Source organism: Vicia villosa, linkage group LG3 (assembly GCF_029867415.1).
Source record: "Vicia villosa cultivar HV-30 ecotype Madison, WI linkage group LG3, Vvil1.0, whole genome shotgun sequence".
NCBI lineage: Eukaryota > Viridiplantae > Streptophyta > Magnoliopsida > Fabales > Fabaceae > Vicia > Vicia villosa.
In genome coordinates, this window is record NC_081182.1 from 31,480,796 (window position 1) to 31,507,080 (window position 26,285).

The 26,285-nt window shown below is 30.9% G+C and overlaps 1 protein-coding gene and 1 long non-coding RNA gene across 3 annotated transcripts; both read right to left on the reverse strand.

Annotated features, from left to right (window-relative positions):
- Positions 1 to 968: 968 nt before the first annotated feature.
- Positions 969 to 4,857, reverse strand: LOC131660863 (bZIP transcription factor 46-like). 2 transcript variants are annotated; one of them, XR_009301052.1, is made up of 6 exons: positions 4,656 to 4,857; positions 2,954 to 4,128; positions 2,526 to 2,623; positions 2,256 to 2,327; positions 2,113 to 2,142; positions 1,343 to 1,365 (listed from the first exon to the last, which is right to left on the reverse strand). XR_009301052.1 is itself a non-coding variant. In XM_058930217.1 (5 exons), the coding sequence occupies exons 2-5, from the start codon at positions 4,091 to 4,093 to the stop codon at positions 1,291 to 1,293; spliced, it is 1,317 nt and encodes a 438-aa protein (XP_058786200.1). In that variant the 5' UTR covers positions 4,094 to 4,128; positions 4,656 to 4,857; the 3' UTR covers positions 969 to 1,290. The 2 variants fall into 2 exon arrangements, 1 of the variants encoding a protein (XP_058786200.1); XM_058930217.1 differs by lacking the exon at positions 2,526 to 2,623 and having other exon boundaries at positions 969 to 1,365.
- A 16,409-nt stretch (positions 4,858 to 21,266) lies between these two features.
- Positions 21,267 to 26,078, reverse strand: LOC131655324 (uncharacterized). Its single transcript, XR_009299727.1, has 5 exons — positions 25,869 to 26,078; positions 25,508 to 25,576; positions 24,555 to 24,660; positions 23,694 to 23,771; positions 21,267 to 21,765 (listed from the first exon to the last, which is right to left on the reverse strand). It is a non-coding gene; the product is annotated as an uncharacterized LOC131655324 (long non-coding RNA).
- Between the last annotated feature and the right edge of the window lie 207 nt (positions 26,079 to 26,285).

A 26,285-nucleotide genomic window follows, 5' to 3' on the forward strand; every position in this document is an offset into this window, starting at 1 on the left:
CCACGTGCTAGGAAACTGCCAGAACGTCCTTGTGCTAGGGCTGAGTCAGCAGGTGACGCACGTTCTGGATGATCATAGCGTAGGGTTCGGAGGTGGTTGACCGAATCCCCCGCTGCGTGACGCGTGGTCTTCGCGCGCGGATAACTCCTTGACGGTTATCCAGTAAATGGGCCCAATGAATTGGGCCTGCTCGGCTAGTAAGAGGAGCTGGGCCTGCTCGGATAGTTCGACTTTAATATTTTTTAAAGAAAAAATATAGAAATAAAATAAAAGTTATAAGATTGGAATTTATACGATGTTAATTTTATTTATATAATTATTTGTAGAAATATTTTGCTCACTTGAGAATATAAATTATAAATTAAAACCGTTAGATTAAAATAAAACATGATACTAAGATTTAGAACAAATCTTTAAACTTACTCTTAAAGACAATATAATTCATCTCATATAATCAAATTGACTCATGAACTTAAGAGTCGAACTATGTATAGTTCAAGGTTAGCTCATTTAGTTAACAAACTTAGTTTTTAGCTCATATTTATCTCATTTGATTCATGAACCTAGTTCAACGATTTAATTTTTGAATCGAATTTCGAACTATTTTCGAGTTAATTTAGTTCATTGTCAGTCATATCATAAGAGGGTTAGATATTCACTTTCATTCTTTGCTTCGTACTTGCTTTCTCACTCTAAACTTCACTTTGTCATCAGAGTGTCTTATAAATACACCTCTTATTTCTCTTTGGACCGACCACAGTCACGTGTTGTAAGCCACGAAGTTCATCTCATCCCAATAAAATCATATATACGTTGCTTTTTTTTTTTTCCTTCGCAAATATCATTAAATTATTGGTATAGTTCATTATTTCAGTAGTTGAATAAATTATGAATCTGAGTTTTCTTAATGCTCGCGGTCTCGAAAAATGATGCAAATAACAAATTGTGGGCGCCGTCTCATAAAAAACTTGTAAGCCACTGGTCCAAACCCATGAATAGTGCATTAAATAGAAGTACGTACATGATGAACAAATATTTCACCCTCTCACTGAATCATATTCAGTAAAGGTGTCTGTTCTGCACAAACATAATGGTGGCATGAAATTGGACGGGCGCTAAAACATACTCTCACGGTACTGTGCATATCCTCCCTAACTATGCAAACTGTTAGCAAGACATTCAAGTTTTCAAGGGCTAATCTAAACTACAAAAGCCTCAATCTACAGAAAAAACATGTATTTATGTATTTACAGAATGTTTTAACTGCGGAGTAATAATTCAATCTTCAATCTACCATGGACCGGTTTGGGTTCGTCTTAAGCATTTTCTCTTGACTTCTCGCTGCAAATTCATCATTTCTTTAACCTGCGATATCACGAGTGCCAAACAGTTCAGTACTAAGGTGGCAAAAACATGATTTGGAACATGCGTCAATAGTCTGAGAATATGTTTAAACAGAAATCAGATATGTAGATACACATGATTTGGAACATGTGTAAATGGTCCAAAAGTATGTTTATACAGTAAAGGCAGATGCCAAAACATTCATAAAAAAATAGTCAGACATCACATGCTAGTTCATCAAATCAATTCTACAAAATTAACTGAGAATACATTGACAGAAGATCAAAACGTGTTATGAGTATTTTTCTTGGTACCAGAGAAAAGCACTCACCGAGTCACCATATACTCCCGAACAGTACACGGATTGGTATCTAATCAAATAAAAATAAAAAACTTTTTTTTAATATTTGTTCGGATCACCCCTTAACACCAAACCAGCCGTTCTTATGCTGAACATGACCAGCACACCGAAATGCGATGATTGGCATAGCCTGTGATCAAATGTTATCTTCACAATCTTTATCAAACTCTCCATTGCTCTTGGCAAGAGGATTGACCAATTAGCATGTTATATGAAGGAAGCTAATATGAAGGAAACTAAAACCACGATTCATGACATCTTGACCATTTAGTCACAAAACAGGGCACAAGAAAAAGACTGTTTTAGAAAAACTTGTGACATGTACAGTTAAGGTAAATTCAAATACATGCAATGACAGAAAACCAAAAAGGAGTGATTTCCATTATTTTTCTGAAAGCTGAACTTACTTGATTTTTCTGAATTTCCATGATTTCTTCCTGCAGTATTCAAAATAATGGTCTGTTAGAAACATTTTAGAGTTAAGGACCTTAAGCTACAAATTCAAATGAACGCCTGAATCTGTATGCGACACGGAAATAGCCAGAATTACCTGCTTTTTCTGAAGTTCTTCATTCTCTTCTTTTAATTTTGCAACTTCTGCTTCCAATTCCATGGTATAAGCCTGAAAATAAATGAAAATAAAAATGTAAGACTGGACTTACAGCTGATATCTTAATATTTTAACAAAATTTCTAAGCTTCAATTCATTCCCATGTCATGTTCCCACCAAAATCCCTTATACAGGTTACTTATTATATGCTTTTATGGATCTTATGACGATCCAACTGCAGTAACGTTCCCCAATCAGCTGCAATATTACCTTGTTAAAACCTGAATCTGTACAACTTCCCATGACTGTAACTTGTCAAAAATCTTTCACTTTTCATCAGGTCAGTTCGCTATCATATTACCACTCTGCTGCAGATACACAGCATGTTTACAGAGGACAAAAGCAGAATGTCAATGGCTTAGTAGTAAACCTAGTAGTAAAATCATAACATGACTCTAATCACCTAGAAGTAGAATCTACAGCTTGCATTGGCAGGCGTTCGATTCTATCGCTCAGACCAGTACATGGAGGTTGCAGTCACAAATTTAAGTTAGTATTCTTTGGGTTTAGATCTCAGCATAAGTTAGTCTTCATGCATCCAAGTAAGTATTCATTCGAACAAGTTAGCGAACTATGATTGCCAAATTTAGATCAACAATAAAATTACAATAACTAGACGTTGAACAAAAAAGATTTACCTGCTTGCGAGCGCGGGATCTAGCAGCTGACTCTCTATTCTTTATCATTCTTCTCTGCCTCCTCTCAATCACCTTCTCCACAGCTCCATTACCCTTCCTTCCTCGCATACCACCATTAAATACATAAGGAACCGGCGACACAGAAGAAGTATCACCATTAGACTTCCCAAGTTTATCACCAGATATTTGGTTAGCCGGTGATACAGCACCAATTTGAACAGCCCCAGGTGCCAAACCAACCATACCAATCCCTCCACCCTGTACAAGATTAGCATTCATGCCTTGATCAGGAGAAAGCCCCATAATTCCACCTCTCAGTGCTTGATTACTAGACAAAGGCATCTGAGTTGCATAGTTCAAAACAGGTTGCTTAGGAAATATCTGCTGCTGCTGCTGATGTTGCTGTTGCTGTTGTTGCTGCTGAAGTTGATGTTGCTGAAGTTGTTGATTCTGAACTTGTTGCTGAGACACTGAACTCTGCATCTGTTGCTGATTCGCTGATCTAATCCCATTCACATTCAACGGCAAATTTGTAGGACTCTGAAGACCAACAAGTGGATCATCATTAGTACCACCATTCATTCTATTATTACCACCCATAAAACCAGCAACTTTATTCATCTGCTGAGCCTGAAAAGCCAAACCCAAATTACTATTATTCCCAACACGCGCTAGATCAAGAAAAACCCCATCATTCGGTTTCGCATCTTCCCTAACAACACCAGCTCTAACCAAAAACTCCTCCAAAGTCATCTCCCCCAAAGTTGGCTGTCTCTGAGCCTGGGGTGCAGCCAAACTAGGACCATAATCCTTCGAAATATCCTTCCAAACTTCATCAACTGTCTTCTGACTAAGCGTCCGCGGCAGTGTCAAAGAGCCCTGCCTCTGCAAATGATTACTAACAGCCTCTTCACCACCCATTGTTTGAACCTCTTCCGCAGTCCAAATGTTCTTCAACAACTCATCCATGTTCATTGATCCAAAATCTTTCCCAGAACCTCCCATACTATTCATAAATTCATCAATCGTCAACGAGTACACCGACGACTGCCGTGCCAGAGAAAAACTCCCCGCCGTCGTCCTCCCACCTCCGCCAGCCACGGAGGCGCCCGGATCATTCCCAAAACCCTTGAAATTCATACTTTGAAATTAATCACTTCCGGTTTCCCCCAAATCTGAAGCAAAACACAATCATAATCACTTCTAAATCACAAATCTAAACCCTAACTCCCAATCTTCAAACATAAGCTAACAAAATCACAATTAAACGAAAATAAATAAATAAATAAACAACTCAGATTTTCAATTCTTTACAACCAAATTGATCATGAAAAGACAAAAAAAATTTCCTTATTTTCTTCTCTTTTTCAAAAAAGAACAACAGCAACAAAAAAATTAAAAAAAAAAAAAAACAAAAAAGTTGAATTTGTTGATGTAAGTGTGATACAGGTGGATTAGATTTGATTGGAGCTTATTTTAAAAATGCATTAAGTTTGATTTATACGCTAATCAGAAATTTGTATAGTGTTTGTACAACGTGGAAAATTTCTTCTAGATAATGAATAACGATAAAAAAAATTTCAACACTAGTGCAAAATATCTTTCTCGAGATAATCTACAACTAAGAAAAATGAAGTTAGGGAAGAACGAAAAGGGGGAAACACAGAGAAGAAAAGAAGAAATTAAAGAGAGTTACACTTACATGGTGTGGTATTTATTTTACTATGGTTTAATAGTTATTTGAGGTATTCCTGATTTGGTATGTTTTGGGGAAATTTTTGGGAAGTTTTGGTTTGTGTGTGTGGTGGGTTTGATTTTGGCTGCGTTGCGCTCTTCTTGATTTCAAGAGCTTGCTCTCGATGCGCCAAGTGTCCAATGTCTCTTCACACTTTTCTCTTTCTCTTTTTTTTCTCAGGACTATGATTTTTTATTTATATGAAGTAGGGATTGTTTTTTTATTATTAGAATTTACTGGAAATAAATAAACTATATTATTGTTGTTTTCAACTACTTGTTTTTAATGGTGGTTCTTTTGGGAAATGTGTGTGTATTTAAAAAATGTAATGTAATTGGAGTACGTTTTGTGTTTATTTTTTGTTTTTACTGGGTTGAGAAATAAATTATAATTATAAATAAAAGTGATATTAGGAGGGGAAAGTGTGAAAAGAAAAAATGAGGAGAAAAAGGGAAAATAATGGAGATGGGTATTACTGCCGACCAGGGTACGTGTACCAATGGAAAGAGGTTGGAAGTTGGGAGAGGAATGATGTGACAGCAACCAATAAAATTTTGCTTTCTGTTACAATCCTAGCCGTACACGTTTTCTCTTAAAGATATGGTCACTAATGCATACTTTTTTTTTTTTTTAAATATTGTTTATTTATTAAATAATTTTTCTGACCAAAAGAATATTTTTTTGAATATCCATTTTCTAAAAGAAGAAAGTATGCTATACTCCCAAATTTAATAATAGTCACTTTATACTCGAAAACTAGTAAGAAACCCGTGCTATCGCACGGGTCCCGTTCGGGTTTACATTACACGTCTATCAGATCATCATTTATAAAGTATCAATTCATTTTTCAATTGGTTAATATTCACATAGTTATAAATATAGGCTAATGATACGCACTTGTTAGTTAAGCATCGATCAATACTTATAATAAACCGTACAATTGATTCTCTAACTTCAATTTTATTAAATAGTAGCAAAAGAAAGATTTAAAAGATGGACATTTAAACTCACAGTCTACAACTTATATCTCATAGAGACGTTCACATCTACCCGTGAATCCATATGAGCTAACAAACACCAGTTGAATCCATATGAAATTCTAAAAATTTATTAGACCTATTTTAGATATTAGCCCATTTTTCAAACTTAAAATGTCTGACATCTGATCAAATTTCAATTTTAAAACTTTCTTATTATATTATATTATATTTACATTTTTTTACTACCTACGCTATACGCTATATGACAACTCCCCGTTAAATTCTTATTAGATCGTATTTATATTTTTTACAAACATAAAACGTATGACAACACCCCATCAAAATACAATAAACTTTATAAAATATGCTAATGCGTATTCAACATGGAGATTAATATCAAACTATAACCTAATCTTCAATAACATTCTTAAAAATAATAAAAAAAAAGTAATCATATATAAATTTATTGTAAAATTTTATTAAAAAAATACAAGTTAAAAAACCAAAAAATATCATCAATTATATATAATTTCGCTAATTTTATTTGTTATAATCAACTATTAAATTCAGAATTGAAAAGTTTTTAAATACATTATAATAAATATTTATATGTTGTTTATCTAAGTTTTAATTAAGAAATAAATTGATATTGTACTATTATATTTTAACATTTTTAATATGACACAATTATATATAAGTTCACTATATATCAATTGGGTATATGACTAATAAAAAATATTTTTTATATTGTTTTTATCAAAATTATTTTAAATATTATCTTTCCCATCTTAATTTTTTTATTATTTATTTTGAAAAAAATCCAGCTCTTATTTAAGATTAATATTTTTGAATTTTAAATTTAAAAATAATTAAGAAAATTTTATTTTATTCATTTAATTTTTATCAAACTTGATATACTGATTTTGTAACAATATTAATATGTTTTTGTAAATTTTATGGTTAATGAAATATTGTTTTTAACTAAATGCACTTAATTAATTTAATTTTTTATATAAATTTTATTACTATACTTATTTATTATAAATAAATTGTTCCACAGAGGGCATATCATATGAGAATGACATATTTATATGAGAATATGAGAATGAATCTGAACCATTGGATTTTAAAATAAATGGTGGAGATTATGAGTGAATCTGTTTTTTCTCATATGATATGCCCTCTTATTCCATAACTATTAATAGTATGAAGAGGTATTGTATAGCTGTTTAATTATATCCCACGAAATAAATACTATCAAGCGACATCTTTCAATTTTCGATATGCATGATATCATAACATTTAAAAATCATTAAACTTATTTTGATATAAAACTTTTCATTATACATTAATAGAAAACATTATGTTTATCAATATCATGCATAACCTACTATGTATGACAACTCCCCGTTAAATTACAAACCTAAAACCTTCTTATTAGATCGTATTTATATTTTTTACAAACATAAAATGTATGACAACGACCCTATCAAAATATAATAAACTTTGTAAAATATGCTCATGCAAATTCAACATGGAAATTAAAATCAAATCTATAACATAATCTTCAAAATAAAAAAAATAAACTTATATAAATTTATTGTAAAATTTTATTAAAAAAATGAGTTAAAAAACCAAAAAATATCATCAATTATATATAATTTTGCTAATTTTATATGTTATAATCAACTATTAAATTCAGAATTGAAAAGTTTTTAAATACATTATAAAAAATATTTATATAATAAATATTTATATGTTGTTTATCTAAGTTTTAATTAAAAAATAAATTGATATTGTACTATTATATTTAAACATTTTTAATATGACACAATTATATATAAGTTCACTATATGTCAATTTGGTATACGACTAATAGAAAATAGGATACTCTTTTTAGTTATTATTTTATTATTTTTTACATAAAAATAAAATTATATATAAGTTCACATTTAATCAAATAGCTATAACATAAAATTTAAAATAAAATATGTTATGATTTTTAAATTATTCCATAACATTTAAAAATCAGTATTTTTCATTAAAATTATTTTGCCATAAAAATCAACTTATTTTTAAATGTATAGCTATCAAAATCAAATAGCTATATATCTCTTATTTCAATATCATAACATTTAAAAATCCGTATCTTTTCATTAAACTTATTTTGATACAAATCTTTTTATTATACATTTATAGAAAATGTTATGTTTATCAATATCATGCATCAATATCATTATGAACAATTATCTCTTCGAATGAATTTTTTTATTGAGAAATCAAACAAATTTTCCTCAAAATAATAAAGAGAAAGTTTATGTATGTTTATCTATTATAATAACATTTTTTACACAAAACAATGTTCTAATTCATATATTAAATATTTGTATATTTTTATTTCATAAAATTAAATATTTGTATATTTTTATTTCATAAAATTAAATTTTTGTATATTTTTATTTCATACAATTAAATGCATTACATATTATTTATTTCATTATGTTTATATCTTTCCCTATATAACATTTTAGTAATTGTAAATTAGAGTTATTAAAATTTTAAAAATTAATTCAACTGTCTCATCAATATTTAGCTATTCATACTTTACAATGATTTTTTTATTTAATTTATCATTTAATCTATTTAAACTACATTATTTAATCTATTCCAAATCAAATAAACTTACTATGGAAAGCAACATATCAATATATATATTGTAATGCAATTACATACATTTAAAACAAAATTGGAGAATACAATTTTTCTTTTTAAGAAGATGATATTTATTGTGAAGTTAATTGAGTAATAAGTAGTTGTACACATCATCAATTACAATTACAACATTAAAAGTAATTTAACCATTATTATATTAGTTATATTTTAGGAAAATTGAAAAATCATATTTAATAATACCAAAAAATCAATAACAAATTACCTTAAATATTATTAACAAAAAACCAATAATACATTACCTTACAATTTTTACAAATAAAATATTTCATAAAATTTGTTACAGAAAGTACTAATCAGTTAATTGCACTATTTAGTATTAAAAAACATAAAAAATATTAAACGAAATCTTCCAAATATACACAAAATACATTGTTACTATAACTTTAAAAAAATCATCCTAACTTCTATGTAACAACAATTTCAGATGTATCAGATGTATACAAATCTAAGTTATAAGCAAGTGCTCCAGCTACGGCTCCAACAATTGGGCCAACTACATATATCCATGAACCTTTGTTAATATGTACGTACCACAACTGTACACCATGTACCTACAAAGCATGAACTAACATCGACAAAACAAAATAATATGTTATTTAATCCATAAGTATTCAAGAAATCATAGAAACATCATTGGCATTCATAGAAACAATAGACCAATTGAATATTTAATAACAATAAAAAATCCAACAATAGACCAATTGAATATTTAATAACAATCACAAATCCCATAATTTACAGAGTTGAGTTTTCATCACATACATGTTCTGAATCATGAATTTCATTCAATAAAATCCTAACTCATTTCAAATTACAAATCCATCAAAATGTACCAAAATTAGTTTTAAAAAGTGTGATTACTCACCTGTGGTAGAGTTTTCAAACTCACAAATCGTTACAGACTGGGTGGAATTTCTTCAGTAACATGGACAGACTCTATAGTGAACAATCAAAAACAAAATTTAAAATCCAATCAATCAAATCCATGTTATAAAACATGTAACACAAACACCGAAAATTCTAACATCTCACCATCTCTTTCATCAAGTCTTTCAATTCCATCACTTATAAGTCGATGAAGACAGAACACCTGCCACAATGCTTAATCAGTACATTAAGATCCAAAAAACGGATTGAATTCAAAGGAAAGAAAAACAATTTTCAAATCAATTATGAGTATGTATTAGAATGAAATACTATTTGCCACAACAAAAGCTATTCCTACTTGATGATCAAGAATGACAGAGTCTGGATCGACAGTTCGCCTTTTGGATCTTCCCGATTAAACACAGATAACCAAACCAAACCATTAGAACAAAAACAAATATGTGAATATGAGAACATAAAACGTATATGGTATGTTGAGAATAATGGTTTAGCCGAAATTCAGTATTTGTAATCGTAATTTAACAAAACCTCTTCAATGCTTTTGCTCTTGGGAAATGATGCTTTGACTTGGCAAACGTGAAAAGTGGGAGAATTCATCCAATTTCAGGATGGCTGCTCATATTCCGCAGCCAGCATTAATCTTGTATCATAATTTAGCGTGTAATATATAATTAAGGTTTATTGAAACAAATTTGTAGAATTAAAATTAAAATAATTTAAAAACCAGCAAAAAAGTAGGGTTGTGCCACATCAGCGGCATTTAATGCCAAGTGAATATAAATTAAGTAAAGTTCAAATAGTCAATAATATCCCTTATAATTTGATTAACGATGACTTTTAATCAAAGGGCTTATCTTGTCTTTTCCAAGTACTTTAGTTTTTATATATTTATAATAGACTTCATCTGGATTTTTTTAAAAAAATTTAAAACTTTTTTTAAACTAAAAATAAGCAACTTCATCTTCAAAAATGTAATTTATTGAAAAATATATATTAATTTCATATATTAATAAAAACCCTTTTATAAAATCTACAAAACAACTATGAGAAAAATAAAGTATTTTTATGTCGAATTTTAAATTTGATAAGAATTATCGTTGAGGAGATTTCTTGTTTAAAAAATGATGGATATAAATATCTCAATCTTTAATTAGGTGACGTTAAATTTATTTTAAGAGGTTATTATATGATAAAATTTCAATATTTCCTTGTCATTAACTGAACGATATGGAGGGGGTCAGAGAAGCATATGATTTTTCTAAAGTTAGCATCTTAACAAATAGTAATACAAGTTAACAAAGATTGAACCTCTGCATATTATGTGTTCGATAAGTCCACCCTACCATATTAACCAATCTAAAATTGACCATCTAAGTTGCGCACTAGACAATCTTAGCCTATATGACTTAAGTTCATTAAACCATCAACATTTAGGATCCAAGTATCTTTGTCACAATATTTTCAACGCACTTCCTTAGAGGATGCAAAAAGGAGAAAATATTTGAATTACCAAACACGGGTGTGATATGTGATGCTACGAACAAATTAAAGTAATTGTATATGTAGTTGTTGATTGCGTTCATTCAAATACACGTGTATTCCTTGTATGCCACAAGTTCCACATAATCAAAGAAGCAATGTTACCTACTTCGATAATCATATTTTGTATATAAGTTAAGTCGTTCATAATATTTATTTTCAATACAAAAAGGACGTGTATGAGAAATATTAACAACTTTATGTTGTAGGACATACTTAGTTGGAAGTAAATTATCGCAAACCTAGTTAAAGAAAAAGTTGAAAACTTGTTGCAAGAGGTAACTTCCATATTCAATTTCAATGTTCATTAGAATCACAATTCTAATGTTTATAAGACAACCAACGAGACGTTTTTCTAGTAGTATACTAACAATTAAGATTTTCACTCGACACCTAATATTTTTCAACAGAAGCAACTAAAGTTTGTTGCAATCTCTTAATAGAAGTAATAACTTCTAGGAGCAGCGAAAGATTTAAGTTTGCAATGATATTTTACTCAACCCATAGATCTTTGATATTTAATTCCATAAGCTAAGGCATAATATATTGTATGTTTTAAAAAAAGGAAGTTTTTCCAGCCATGGTTGAAACAAAAAATCGGTGTCTCTGTCTCCTACATTTAAAATAAAACCATCCTTCATCACATTAAGAGCCTTGAGAATGGATTTCCATATAGGTGAGTGATATTTCATGTTTTATTATTCATATATGTTTGAATCTATCGTTTATTTCCTACTTTTGTTTTTCATTTTACTCCTGTCTATTCATTTTTACTTTGTTTCAGGAGTTTTAAGAGAATTGAAGGTTCTAAGCCATGTTCAAATGAAAGAAAAGGTAAATATGAAAGATGCATGAAGATGTCGGGAAGTTTAAGCAAGAAAACAAAGATCTTGGCGCGGGACAAAGGTCATTACGGTCATTCCGTAATGGGCATTACGATCGTAATGACCTCAAGAATGTTGGGTTTCTAAAAATGCAAGTATGACACAAAGCAGTGGCCATTACGATTAATCCATAATTGCTCTATTGACCTTTAAAAATTTTTGTTGTTGTCTCTCTTCTTGGATTTTCCATTCTCTTTCTGTTACACACTAATATAACCAAGCATAACTGCGAGTTTTGGCCATCATAAAGGGTTCAAAGGCTACATAATTAGGTATAAACATTATATATAATTTCTCTCTCTCTCTCTCTCTCTCTCTCTCTCTCTCTCTCTCTCTCTCTATCACTCTATCTCTCTCTCTAACACACACACGCTCTCTCTCTCTCTCTCTCTCTCTCTCTCTCTCTCTCTCTCTCTCTCTCTCTCTCTCTCTCTCTCTCTCTCTCTCTCTCTCTCTCTCTCTCTCTCTCTCACACACACACACACACACACACACACGTACACAAACACACTCTTACACACACACAATGTAGAATTCTTCATAATTTTAGTTTTAGTTTCTCTAAAATTTTACTTTTTTTTTTGTAAAAGTTCCATTGGAGGGAAACTTTGTTGTACTTTTAATCAATTATTATTTCCATATTTTCTTTTATATTGCTTATTGCTTCTTAAATATTGCTTGTTTTATTTACTTAAGCTTAACATTATGTATGTCATGCATCAATTTTATATTTTCTACAATTTTTTCCATGATTGAGTAGTCTCATTTAGATTTAGGATCATCAGAAATATCCAAAAGACAAACCTCAAGTAAAGCAAAAAATACACAAAATTCTTTTGTACAACACACTGTTTTTTCAATATGATTTTTATGCGCTTAACGAATGCGTCTAGGAAAGTTGAGGCAACATCATATATGATGGTCTGAAAAGTGATGGTTGATATCCAAACTTTAAAACCAAATGAGTAGGTCGACACATAACAATATTTTAGGTCTATTCATGAAAGCACATACCTGTGCAAATAAGAGTTCTTAACGGGTCAAGTCGCTATATCAGACCAAAAAAATAAGGGGTTGATAAACTTTGAATATGAATTTATGCTTTGAAAGAAGATACAACCTATAATTTTTTGTATGCCTTGCTTAATATTGTGTATGTCTCACCTCATTTATATTTCATGCAACTTTTACCACAAGTGAGTAGTCTCACTTATATGCAGGGTCACGAGGACTGTCCAAAAGACAAACCTCATGTAAAGAAAAAATGCTTGAAATTCTTTTTTACATAAACTCTATTTTTTTCAATTGTAATTTTATGTGCTTAAAGAATTCCTCTATAAAAGTAAAGGAAAATTTAGATATCAACCAATGGAATGAAAGGTGATGGTTGATATCCCAAATTAAAAACTAGACAAATATGACACATGAAAATAACTTAGGCTTGTTCGAGAAAGCACATACCAATGTTAATAACAATTTTTAACAGGTTTTATCGATGAACTTAACCGAAAATAGGGGGTTCAATGACTATATGGAACTATATACTTCATATAATTTTCAATTATTTCTTTGAAAGCTTAAAATTTCCAAATCATAGTTAACAACATTCTTTTACTTGACCTGTGTGAAGGATAGAAATCATGACCCTAGGTCTAGTTTTTATTCAATTTTTAAAACAAAAATTACCAAAATCTAAAAACTGATCCTTTTAGCTAATCATCAAATACACAAAACTATGTAATCCAAATATTCCTTAGTGAAACAATACTCTTTTTACTATATTGATAGAATAATACGCGTACAACATATGATAGATTTTAAAGAAATCCTCTTTTATTGTGCGTATGGGTTTCATTTGGTATCCCAAATATTTTTCTAACCTAATAGTAAAATCTAATACTTGTGATATGCTCAAGATCATCTTTAACAACTTAACTGACACCTTTACAGGAATAAGCTCTAGACTTATCTAGACTTTCTTTGAGAACTAAAAAAAATAGAAATTATCCCAAGGTTAGTAATGAAATGAACTTGATAAGATTTCAAATTCAAAAATAATAGCACATCAACCACAAAGAACAAGTGATATATTTTGGGACCATCATGTGTGATATATAGAGGTTTCCAATGATTATCATAAATTGATTTATCAAAAAAATAACCAAGTATTTCTATGAAAAGAAGAAAACTATAGGGAGATAAATGATCTTCTTATAAGAGAACAGAAAGAGACATAAGTAGCAGAAATATTGTTCATGATCAAAGAAAAGAAACATAAGTAGAAAAAATATTGTTCATGATCAAAGAAATGATTCATTTAGCCTTTTCAAGATCAAGCCTATAAAGAACATCATCCTGTTTCTTCTTAGACTCGGGCATATGGTAAATGAACTATTGGAGAATAGTATCATTATTAATTGTACCTCTACTTGGAATGAAGCTACTCTATAGAGGGCTCATAATCTCACTAAGCATTAGTTGATTCATAAAAACTTTTGAGACTAATTTATAGTTTATGTTACACAAGCTAATAGGCCAAAATTCATTGAAAGTATGTGGGATATCATAAGAGACTCATTCCTGATTCTTCTTCAAGAGAGCGTAAAGCATCCCTCACTCTAGCGAGAGAGGTAGAAGCATTCCATATTTCTTGCATATATTTATCCCGCTAAAGCTTTATATCGCTAACACTCTTCTTTAGCAGTTGCTTCTCAACATGGTTGAAGGGGTGAAAAACACTTAGAAAGGGGGGGATTGAAAAAGGGTTGTTTCTAAAAAATGGCAGATAAAAATTAAACAGACAAATATTTTTATCCTGGTTCGTTGTTAATCAAACTACTCCAGTCCACCCCTTACAGAGTGATTTACCTCCACTGAGGATTTAATCCACTAATCAATCTTGATTACAATAGTTTTCCACTTAGACAACTTCTAAGTCTTCTAGAGTATGATGATTACAACTTGATCACTCTAGGAATTCTTTTACAGAATATTAAACAATGTTACAAGAGTTTAAAATGCTTCTTAATAAGCTATAATCACCAAGTGATTTACTCTCAAGATTAAGTTCTAACACTCACTAAGATATTACAATATTTGTGAGGTTGAAGATGAAGATCTTTGCTGTTTGTGTGATTAACGTGTAGAATCAAATGGGCAGCGTAAGATTTCTTTTTGCGTTAGTTCTTTGTTTCTTCAGAGTCCAGAGCTTCACTTATATAGGCAATGAGAGAAGTGACCGTTGAGGAGCATTTAATGCTTTGCGTGAATAGTACACTGCTGCATTTAATGTTTCACTCTTTTGTCAACTACCTCGAGCCTTGTATCAACTGCTCTTGCTGACTTTGCCTTTTGTAGCTTCTAACGTTCCTTTTGTCAGTCAGATTTGACATTGTAGCTTTTTCATCTTGTACTTGCTTCTGGACTCAGATTATTAGAATGACGTTGTATATTAGAATCTTCAGCGTTGATGCAGATGCAACTTCAGTCATCAGACTTTGGAAGTGCTTTGTAGCGTGATACCATCAGATTTTTAGAGTCTTGCTTCTGATTGCCATCTTCTGATGCCTTCCAGATCATGTTCTGATTTTCTCAAGACCATCTTCTGATGTCCTCCAGTCCATGTTCTTACGAAGTCATCCAGATCTTCTGGGTCAGAGCTTCTGAATGCTGATTTTGTGCATACTCTCTTAGACTTCTCCTGAAATGGAAAACGTGAATAATTAGAGTACCACATTAACTTATACAAAATTCATATATAATGTTATCATCAAAACCAGAAATATTCATCAGAACATTTCATGTTCTAACAATGGTGTGGGTCAAACCAATTAGCCTCCTAGCGGCTCTCTCCACCAAGGGCCAAAGTAGTAGAAGCACAATGGGTATACTGAGCCAGAGTGGCCAAGTCCTCCTCCAAACTGGCCTTGAAAGGTTGGCCAAATAGGGATAGTCCTCTTCCGTGGGATGAGTCTGACAATTTTTAGGGAAGCTTGAGCTCGACCTCGTCAGCAAAAAGCAGGAATGAAAGACCAGAACATTTGGAATCAGCAAAAGAATGTCCAAAGCAACGTCACTTTTGGTCGTTTGTATTTCTCACCTCAAAAGGCGAGATTTACTTCATCATTTATATGATATGCACACCATCATAATTAGTGTCAGAATTTATACATCGTGAACAAGAATGTTAAAGACATAAAAGTAGATAGTTTCTAGGGCTTACCAAAGATGACATTTCTTTCCTTCTGAGAACTGGCCCACAACAACAATCAAACATTAATGAGACACTGCAAACATTTTTTATCAGCATCTTCCATAGGGATACTTCCTCTAAAGTATCCTAGATTATCTATGAAGCTCACCAAAAAATTCTATTTGAGCAAAGCCTCGTAGAAATATTTTCAGTCCAGTGCGTACTTGGGAAATAGCTCGACGCATCGTCCATCCACTTTGTACCTAAAAATGCAGACCGCGGCATTAGCCCTAGGTCTAATAGGGATGACCAAGAAGAAACAATCTTCAAAGGGATCTAACTAAGAAAGAGACCCAAAGCTTTGTACAGTCAGTTCCGAGAAAACCAACCCTTTAATTTTTCCCCATGGTCACAAAAGGATTTAGTTTCTGATACTCGCATCAATACTGATAACCTCCACATATCCCGAGCTTCCAATGAAGTTGCAAAGGATCCATCGTCATATGCTTTGAGACTTTTTCCTCAAAGGAAGTAAAGGGTAAGCGAAGACCCAATATGAAGAAGGTTAACTCATAAAAGGGAATGAATTAATCTCCATACTTGATTCATATTCTTTCATCTTCGATAGAACTCAAGACTCCCCAGTAGAAAGATGGATCGACTTCGGTAAAGGTGTAGTCAAGACCACATACTTTAGTGAAAACAGAAACAATATAAGAGAAAAAAGAACTCACCCAAGAATATAGAACATTCTTGTGGGTTTTATGAGCGCTCTTTTGTGATTTTCTATCCATGTCACACTAAATTTTCAGGTATAGGAAAGTGAAATGCAAAGTAAATATAACTGAGAAAATGACTAAAAGAAATAAAACACAGACTCTTTAAGAACTATATTCTAGCTGGCGTGCAAAAAATTCAAGACTCTACCAAACGTATCAAATCACACGCATGAAACACTTAAGTGTTTTGGTTCCCCAGAAATATAATGATGATACTATCAAAAAGACATTTTGACTATGTAGCATTTAATGCACGAATCCTCAAGGAATCGAAACACTTTCTTTTGATCTTCCAAACATAAAAACGGGAGTGGTTGGCAACCAAAGCTAAAGTAATAAACTCATGCCATGATAAGCATAGGAACGGGTTGGGGGCAACTATTTTGGGCTGGTTATATCGACCCCGACCGACCACTATGATGGATTAGTACTAATTCTATAATATTTTTAACACAATCACTTTTCTCATGATGTTATTAAAGATCTCAACTGCAAGTGCATCCATCTGCTCTCCGTAATTCACTTCTAACAAATAGCGAGTTTGTTATTTCCTCTCCCTATATATAGAGAAAGCGCCAAATTGAGGAAACAAGTTTCAAACACAATTTCAATTCACTCTTCTCTTTTACATATTGATGACTTGAGCATTGGTGTGATAATCTTACATGCCCCTTCTCTCTCCCACGTCAGAGGTTCAGATTCATCATCGCTTTCGATCATCACTCCATTTCTGGTTTCAAAACGGGACAATATTAGTTTTTTCATTATGTTAGTCTAAAAGATGGTTTAAGGGTGTGCTCAAGGCCAAAAATAATGTTAATCCATTATATATCATGACATTCTAAACCCAATTTTGGTTTTTAATTCTTTTTGTGGATGAGATCAAACTAATTTATTGCTTTACCCATAATTGTTTTACCAGACAAGATACAAAAATCAATAAGAAAATTTGTTTTCCCTGCCTCCATGAAGGTTTTACTTTAATCATTTTATCAAGAGTTATTTATATGAGCTTCTTATTTTGTTTATATGAGCTTCTTATTTTGTTTTTACTTAGACTGTGTTGAACAATCATAACATTGCAACACATATATGTTGGACAATAGACATTAGTAAAAAAATATGTTTTAATTTATAGTTGGAGTTGTTAGTTTGATTTGTACCTTGATTGGATTTATGAGATGGTGTAATTTTTATGCACTTGTTATTTGAGGAGAAGAGGCAAGAGCAAGACTAAGGCTTGAAGAGGGGATAACACAAATCACCAACCTTGATCAATTCTGAATTTTTGATGCTAGGAACCTGAGATTATGTTATGGATTGTGATTATGTTTTAATTTGTTATTAATGCGTGCTAATATGAATTCCTGAGCATGATACTGTTATAATTCTGTTTTTATGATTGACTTTCGTGTGGGTTATGTGTCATAAAATTATATTTAAGGTTTAATAGTAGTTTACCCCCCTGTAATATGAGCGTGTTTCGGTTTACCCCCCACCGTTGCCAAAGGCAGGTTTTGGCAACGATTTTTTTGAAAAAACCGTTGCTAAAAGGTATGGAGGGGGAAAAGCAAAATTCGCTAACATTACAGGGGGTGAATTACTATTAACCCTATATTTAATTATGTCTATTTGGATAGTTACCCTATTGTTGTGTTTTAAAGGTTTGAAAATAAACTTAAAATCCATGAAATTGATGATGACAATATATGATTTCGTTGATGCCAATTTGTGATATATTAAAAATTTTGTTTATTTAATCATTGGATAATTGTTGTATGTCGAATCATGAGACCGAGGCTTTTTGTGGAATCAAAATCGGAGCTCCGGAAGCCTCCAACGATGTAAACTGCAGAAATTATGCATTATGCAACAGCGTAATGGTCGTCACACTTGTGATGGAACTCCCGTGATAGCATCCACCGAGCTAAAATCGTCATCTTTGTGACGGTCCACCCGTCGTGACCAGGCTGATTTTCGTTATATATTATTTTTATTATAACTTGAATTCCGTGACTTCGTTTGAGACGCGGTTTGAAGCGTTAGAAGCTAACACGTATTACTATCTCATCATGGTGCCCTAAGAGACTAAACGTGCACTTAAGGATATGGATATACTGTTTTACTTAAGGTGTAGCATATTTAAGAGTTAATGATGATGAAATAGCTTAATTGTTGTGCGTTATATTATACACGTGATTATGATTAAATCGATTATGCTATTTGATGAGTTTATTTGGTGAGTGATTATGTGAAGTGTGCATAATTGTGATAATTATATTGTGGTGGATTATTACAAATGATTTGATAATAATTGAGTTATCTAAATATTGTTGTTGAGTTGCATGTTAATGATGTGAATGCGTTTTTAGTGATATGTTGTGAATTTTACCATGTGTTGTACGTACGTAATTATATGGTGATTAAGTATGTACTATTATTGTTGTGACTTTTGGATAGTAATTCAAGTGAGGGGACTACTATTGTGTTGTCAATTATGTTGTTTATGGTCATAGGGGGGGCTTTAAGCATTGTTATTGTTGTTGCATTGATTTGTATGATATGTATCATTTCTGTCGTGTCGTTAAAAGAAGAATGTTCATTAGTTCGGAAGGGGGATTAGTGGCTTATTCCAGGCTCAAAAGGGTGGCTTAGAGCTCAAAAGGAGGGGCTCATGGGTTCAAAAGGGGGGACCCGGTTCTTGAGAGAACCAAATATTGAGTTGGTACCACATGCATAGTGTCACGTTGTGTCGTGAGTCTCATTGCATCTATGTATATATTATTATGAAATGAGTGTGAGATTGTGATGATGTTGATTGTGTATTGATTATATGATATGTTGTGTGTTTATTTACCCTTACATTCTTTACACCGATTTATCTCAAAGTTTATTTCTCACCCCTTTGCTTAATATTGTCCACCATGGACATCTTACAGATAATCAGGAGTCGAGCTTTATTGTTGTGAGTGGAAGATAGCTTATTGGAGCTTACCTTCATTTATTTATTGTTTATCGCATCTTTAAGTGCTCTGATCTTGTAACATATGAAACATGGCATTTTTATTGTGTTTAAGTAAATGTTAAATTATGTTGTTTAGAGTTTGATACTTTAATTGAGAAGTTTAAATTGAGGTTGTTATGAAATGATTTTTCGCTGCATGTTGTTAAATGATTTGAAATTTTTTTGGATGGTTGTCGTGGTGACACCTTAAATTGACAATTAAATGTTTTTATATAAGTTTTAGTGTTTAGGGTGTTACAGTTGAAAGTTTCAACCATGATGAAAAGTCAGTATGTTCAAATTTTCATCTTTGCCATATGATTTAGCTGACAATATTGAGAACCATCACAATATAGCAATATTAAATATTTCTAACACAACAACAACAACAACAATAACAAAAAATTAGTAGAATTGTTAAATATTAAAAACAACAACAAAAAACAAAGTCAATAGAATATCAAACATTAATCTCAATAATAGCAACAATAAAAAACTAAATAAATAGAACCGGTTCCGTTACAAAATCAGAAATGAAATAATGATTGAAAGTGGTTGTGAATCTGAACCTCCGAAGTGACAGAAAGGAGGGACCTGCAAGGTAAGCACTCCAACGCTTAAGTCAATATGTGAGGAATAAGAGTGAATTGAAATTGTGTTTAAAATAACAAACTCGCTATTTGTTAGGAGAGGATTGCAATGAGCCGTTAGATGCACTAGCAATTAAGATTTTTGATAATGTAATAAGGAAAGTGCTCATGTTTGGAAAATCATATTAATCCATCAGAGTGGTCGGTCGAGGTTGAGATGACTGACCCAAAACAGTTTCCCCCAAGTTCGTGTCTATGTTTAGCAAGGCATGTGTTTATTACTTTACTGTCGGCTGCCGACCACTCCCTCCTTTATGTTTGGGAGATCAAAAGAAAGCGTTTAAGTTCCTTGGCAATTCATGCATTAAATACTACATTCTTGAAATGTATTTTTGGTGTTTCGTGCACCTAATTTGACACATTAGATAAAGTCTTATCTTTTGCGCGTGATATGCACTTCTATTTAATTATTTGAACGATGCAATTTATGAGTTATAATTTACACAATTGATATTGATGATTATTCAGTTATTCTATTATAAGCTTTTATTTGCTTGATCTTTGTTGAATTGATCTTAAAGAGTAATTTATTACTAACCCTAGATATTATTTTTGAACATAGAATAATAATTCATTAGATGGGTGTTTTAGAAATTTCAAATTATCTATGCTTGATAAGAAATTTTAGTAGCCATTCATGCTTAAGATGATAATCGTTTTCCATACGAAATTAAGATTCAATGTTCGATATATAAGACCTTGTGTTGAGTTTACAATGCCAAAGGAGAGAGAAACATGAAAAATAATTTTATTCATTGTAAAACTAACTATTACAATGTACAAGTATTGTTTATATATGGTAAACTAGTTAACTAACTAACTCTTAATTTAGCAAAACTAATTAAGTTACAACTATGATTAGCTGAACTCAACTAGAATTAAATAAAGGACTAGCTAACTATTTACATCATGTAATAGCCCCCCACAAGCTGGACTATGGATATCTAATAGGCCAAGTTTGGAAACCAATGAAGTGAAGGAGGGAGCAGGCAGTGGATTGGTAAGCACATCTGTAACACCCCAATTCTACCCATAGAATTTAAATAAAATTAGAGTATAAAAATTCACAAACAAATAATTGAGGTATCACATATTCATTTTCAAAAGCAAATCACCTCGTCGCATAAAGCAGATACATAGCATTCACAAAATACGGGAGAACCGAAACATCAAATGATAGTCTTTAACATAAATCAACTTCCATAGAAGTGCAACGGAAACTCAACAATTAGTTCAAGGATTCATAGCATCTTAATTCAACAATTAACACACTTTAAAGTGACAATCTCAAATAAACAACTCAAGTATTTGCCAAAACATAATAATCCAAAAGCAAGTAAATCAACTCGTTCGTCCCCCCGAGTGCTACGTATCAGAGCGACAACGACTCAAGACCAACTCGGCTAACCTCTCCTTAATGTGAATCACCTGCACGTTACCAATATAAAGGCAACGGCGAAACAAAGAAATGGTGAGATATCAATTCATATAATTGAGCGCATGATAAATTATATATCAAAAACTAAACATATTCGGTTAATCGCATTCACAAGTATTGGTATCTTCATATTATTCACAAAGTCATTAGTTCACAATTCACTTACTTCCGTCATATGACAAGTCACAAAATACAATCACAATGTAATCACACACGTCACACTATGACTCACATAAAAATGTATGGGACATGACTCACGTATATGCATGTGGTACCAATCGAAGCTTCAGCCCCCGTCACCAATTGGCCAATTCAGAGGCACAAGGCATAAGCCTTCGTCACTAATTTGTCAATCCATGCCGTCACAATATATATGCAAAATGTATGCGACTCGATGAACCGAACATCACACAACATCATCATCATTTACTTCACAAAATATTCGTCACAAGGCACACACCAAGAGGAGGGATATTCGTCACAAAATATTCTTACTTCACAATATATATATATATATATATGAGGAGGGATATTCTTACTCCAAGAGTAAGTTATCAAGACTTACTCCTCATCACGACCATTGATTCTTCTCAATCTAATGGTTAAAACTAATGAGTATTATTTTTCTCTCTCCACATTTAATTACTTATTAATTTTAACTATTAGAATGAGAAGAATCAATGATCATGATGATGAGTAAGTCTTGATAACTTACTCTTGGAGTAAAAATATCTCTCATATATATATATATATATATGTATATATATATATGTATATATATATATATATATATATATATATATATATATATATATATATATATATATGTATATATATATATATATATATATATATATATATATATATATATATATGTATATATGTATATATATGTATATATGTATATATATGTATATATATATATATATGTATATATATATATATATATATATATATATATATATATATATGTATATATATATATGTATATGTATATATGTATATGTATACATATGTATATGTATATGTATACATATGTATATGTATACATATGTATATGTATACATATGTATATGTATACATATGTATATGTATACATATGTATATGTATACATATGTATATGTATATATATATATATATATATATATATATATATATATATATATATATATATATATATATATATATATATATATATATATATATATATATATATATATATATATATATATATATATATATATATATATATATATATATATATATCTATATATATATATATATCTATATATATATATATATATATATATATATATATATATATATATATATATATATATAGGGAGCATATCAAGTGAGAGCATTTTTTTAATGAGAGATGAGAGGAATAAATATCAACCATTGGATTTATCAAGAGAGAGAATGTTAATACATTAATGTGGCTATTAATTTCTCTCTCTTAATGAATCCAATGGTTAATATTTGTTCCTCTCATCTCTCATTAAAAAATGCTCTCACTTGATATGCTCCCTATATATATATATATATATATATATATATATATATATATATATATATATATATATATATATATATATATATATATAATAGGAGCATATCAAGTGAGCGTATTTTTAAATGAGAGATGAGAGGAAGAAATATCAACCATTGGATTTATCAAGAGAGAGAATGTTAATATATTAATGAGGCTATTAATTTCTCTCTCTTGATGAATCCAATGGTTGATATTTCTTTCTTCCATCTCTCATTTAAAAATACTCTCATTTGATATGCTCCCTATATATGATAAAGTATATATGATAAAGTAGCTAACTAACTAACTTTTAATTTAGCAAAACTAATTCAGTTACAACTAGAGTTAAATAAAGGATTGGCTAACTATATTACATCATGTACCTTGAGTTAAAAAGTTGATCTTGGTCTACTTTTCTAAATTACCGTAATCACAAGTTTATCAATTGTAGTGGTTAGAACCTATAATAACAAATAGTTAATAAATATCAGATTCAAACAATTCCAAAATACATTATTCTAATAAAAAATTTCAATTTATTTTCAAACAATTTACTTTCTATTACAAATCAAATCCTTTGCAACTCCCTATTTTCTAAATATGTTCATGATTATTGAGTTTTCTAAATTAATCAAATTCATATGGATTCAAGGTAAGTTTCACAATCATAAATTTATCAATTATCAAGGTAAGAACCTCTGTTACCAAGTAGTATATAAACAGTGGATTAAAAAAAATTTAACAGTCTTTATTATAATAAATTTAAATCAACTTACTTCCAGTAAATTTACTTTCTAAATTAACCAAAATTCACGTGGATGCAAATTGTGTTTTATTATTTAATGACAAATTTGTTACACTTTCTAACTAGACCCGTATTTTTAAAATTAATCACAATCCATGCAATTACGATCACAAGACAAGCAATGAAACTTTTAACCCTTGGAAGCAAAAGTGACTATCAATATTTAATACTTGTAAATGTATAACTTCTAAAACTCATTGGTAATATATTTGTAACTAAAAGAGTTGCTAATTCTATTAGGTTAGGCTCAGTGGCGGAGCTAGAAAAATTATGAAGCCTGGGCAAAAATTTAATGACCGCAAATTCATATTGCATGTTCATCACAATGTTTCGAAAGAGATTCTACAAGTTATCTTATTAAACGATAAAACATCTTATTAAAGTTAATGTTAATAGAATGTGTGTAAATTGGAAACAGAAGAATGAAGATTTCACATACCACTATAATCATAACCCAACCTTTCTTGAATTGAGTTTATCTCCATGCAGAGTGACTTTTCACCAACCAAATCGGAATGCAAATACAGAGCCCTTCTTTGGAACAGCTGCAATGTCACAATTCAAAGTATTTGGTGAACACAAGTATGAAAAGAATACATTATAGCATAATTTTATAATGGTAGCCGATGTCACAACTATGTTTTTCTACAATTGATGAGTTAAACTTTCCAAATGCACAATTAAACAACTAATCCTTCATAGATGGTTGTATCACAATCAACTATCTTCCTATAATTGGTCTCCTTCCAAATACAAAACCAGTAGTTCTCTTAAAAATGCAAACCAAATTACAATTTGACATCATAGGACAATGACAGATCTTCTGATTACAAAAAGAAAGGGGTCTAAAATAAATAAACATACAATTAACAAACAGGAATTGTAATAGTTTTGGACAACACTCAATTCATGAATTTCAGTTGACAATAACTTTCAATACATCAAGTCTGTTGTGGTTGACCAAATATATTCTAATAGTGAACCACACAAACAACACAGACAATTAAAGGTTTCAACAATTTAAACAAACATATTACAAATAGCTGACTAATAAATATTCCATGACATATTACATGAGCTCAGGTAGCATTCTAGCTCATCATATTACCCTCAAATATCTTACTGATTGGAACATTTGCATTCCTATAGTTCATACTACTACAAGATAAACATAGTATACCTCATTTTTTATTACTAAAGAAATGCTCAACAAATGATCAACCGACAACACTACACGACCGGTGGAATAGATCGTCTATTCTTAAAGAAGCTTTCAAACTTAACTCTAATTCGAACATCCAAATCAACAATCAATAACAACAATTAAGCACCATATTACGTAAGAAACATAAGCGGAAAAAAAAGAAAAGAAACTTTGTTAAGACAATTTACCGAACACTTAGTGTGCAAGTTGCAAAATGGTGGAAACGACATTAACAATTCGACAGATAAACCACAAACCTGCAACAACAATAATAATTCAACATCATTAAATGAAAGAATTAACGCAAAAAGAGGTGAGAAATTGGCTAAAGCATTCTATCAAACACCTTGCGGGCAAGACTAAAAGTTGAATTTTTTTGCATTAGATGTGAATTCCCGACTTAAATGGACATATCTTTTTATGACTTACATGGACATAAACTCTCTCTTTCTTTTAAACTGAGAACATTATATCCAGACAAACCAACAACTTTATCGGTTCAAACAAAAACAAAGTGAAAATAATTAAACACGGGAAAGACAAGACTACCAGTGGCGGTGATGTGCAGATTTCGGTGTCGACTCGTGGAGGGACTGACCGACGTCATGAGTGGCTGAGACATGGAGGAAGCGGTGATGCGACATGAGATTATGTTGGGTTGTATATGGTGTGATGAAAGTGAGGATACGAGGAAGAGCCTGGGCAGTTGCCCAGCCTGGCCGGGGCTTGGCTCCGCCACTGGTTAGGCTTTGAGATGAATCCCTTTTTAACTATTTAAACGATATATTTTTTTTATTAAATATGTCTGAGATCCTTATAAATATGACAACCTTAAATTTTAATCCCTATAAAAAATTTCTTCAATTATTAGTCTTGGTAATATTTTCCGTTCATATTTTTAATCCTTCCCGTTAGAATCTATTAACGATGACTGACGTGTCATATCAACTATGTTAATTTCTTTGA

Bases quoted from the DNA above. Each gene is read 5' to 3' on its own strand.
- LOC131660863 (XM_058930217.1), bottom strand. From the start codon at position 4,093: ATGAATTTCAAGGGTTTTGGGAATGATCCGGGCGCCTCCGTGGCTGGC. The intron at 2,328-2,953 runs GTAAATCTTTTT...ATTTATTTTCAG, and splicing joins GATCCCGCGCTCGCAAGCAG to GCTTATACCATGGAATTGGA. The intron at 2,143-2,255 runs GTAATTCTGGCT...TGAATACTGCAG, and splicing joins AAGAACTTCAGAAAAAGCAG to GAAGAAATCATGGAAATTCA.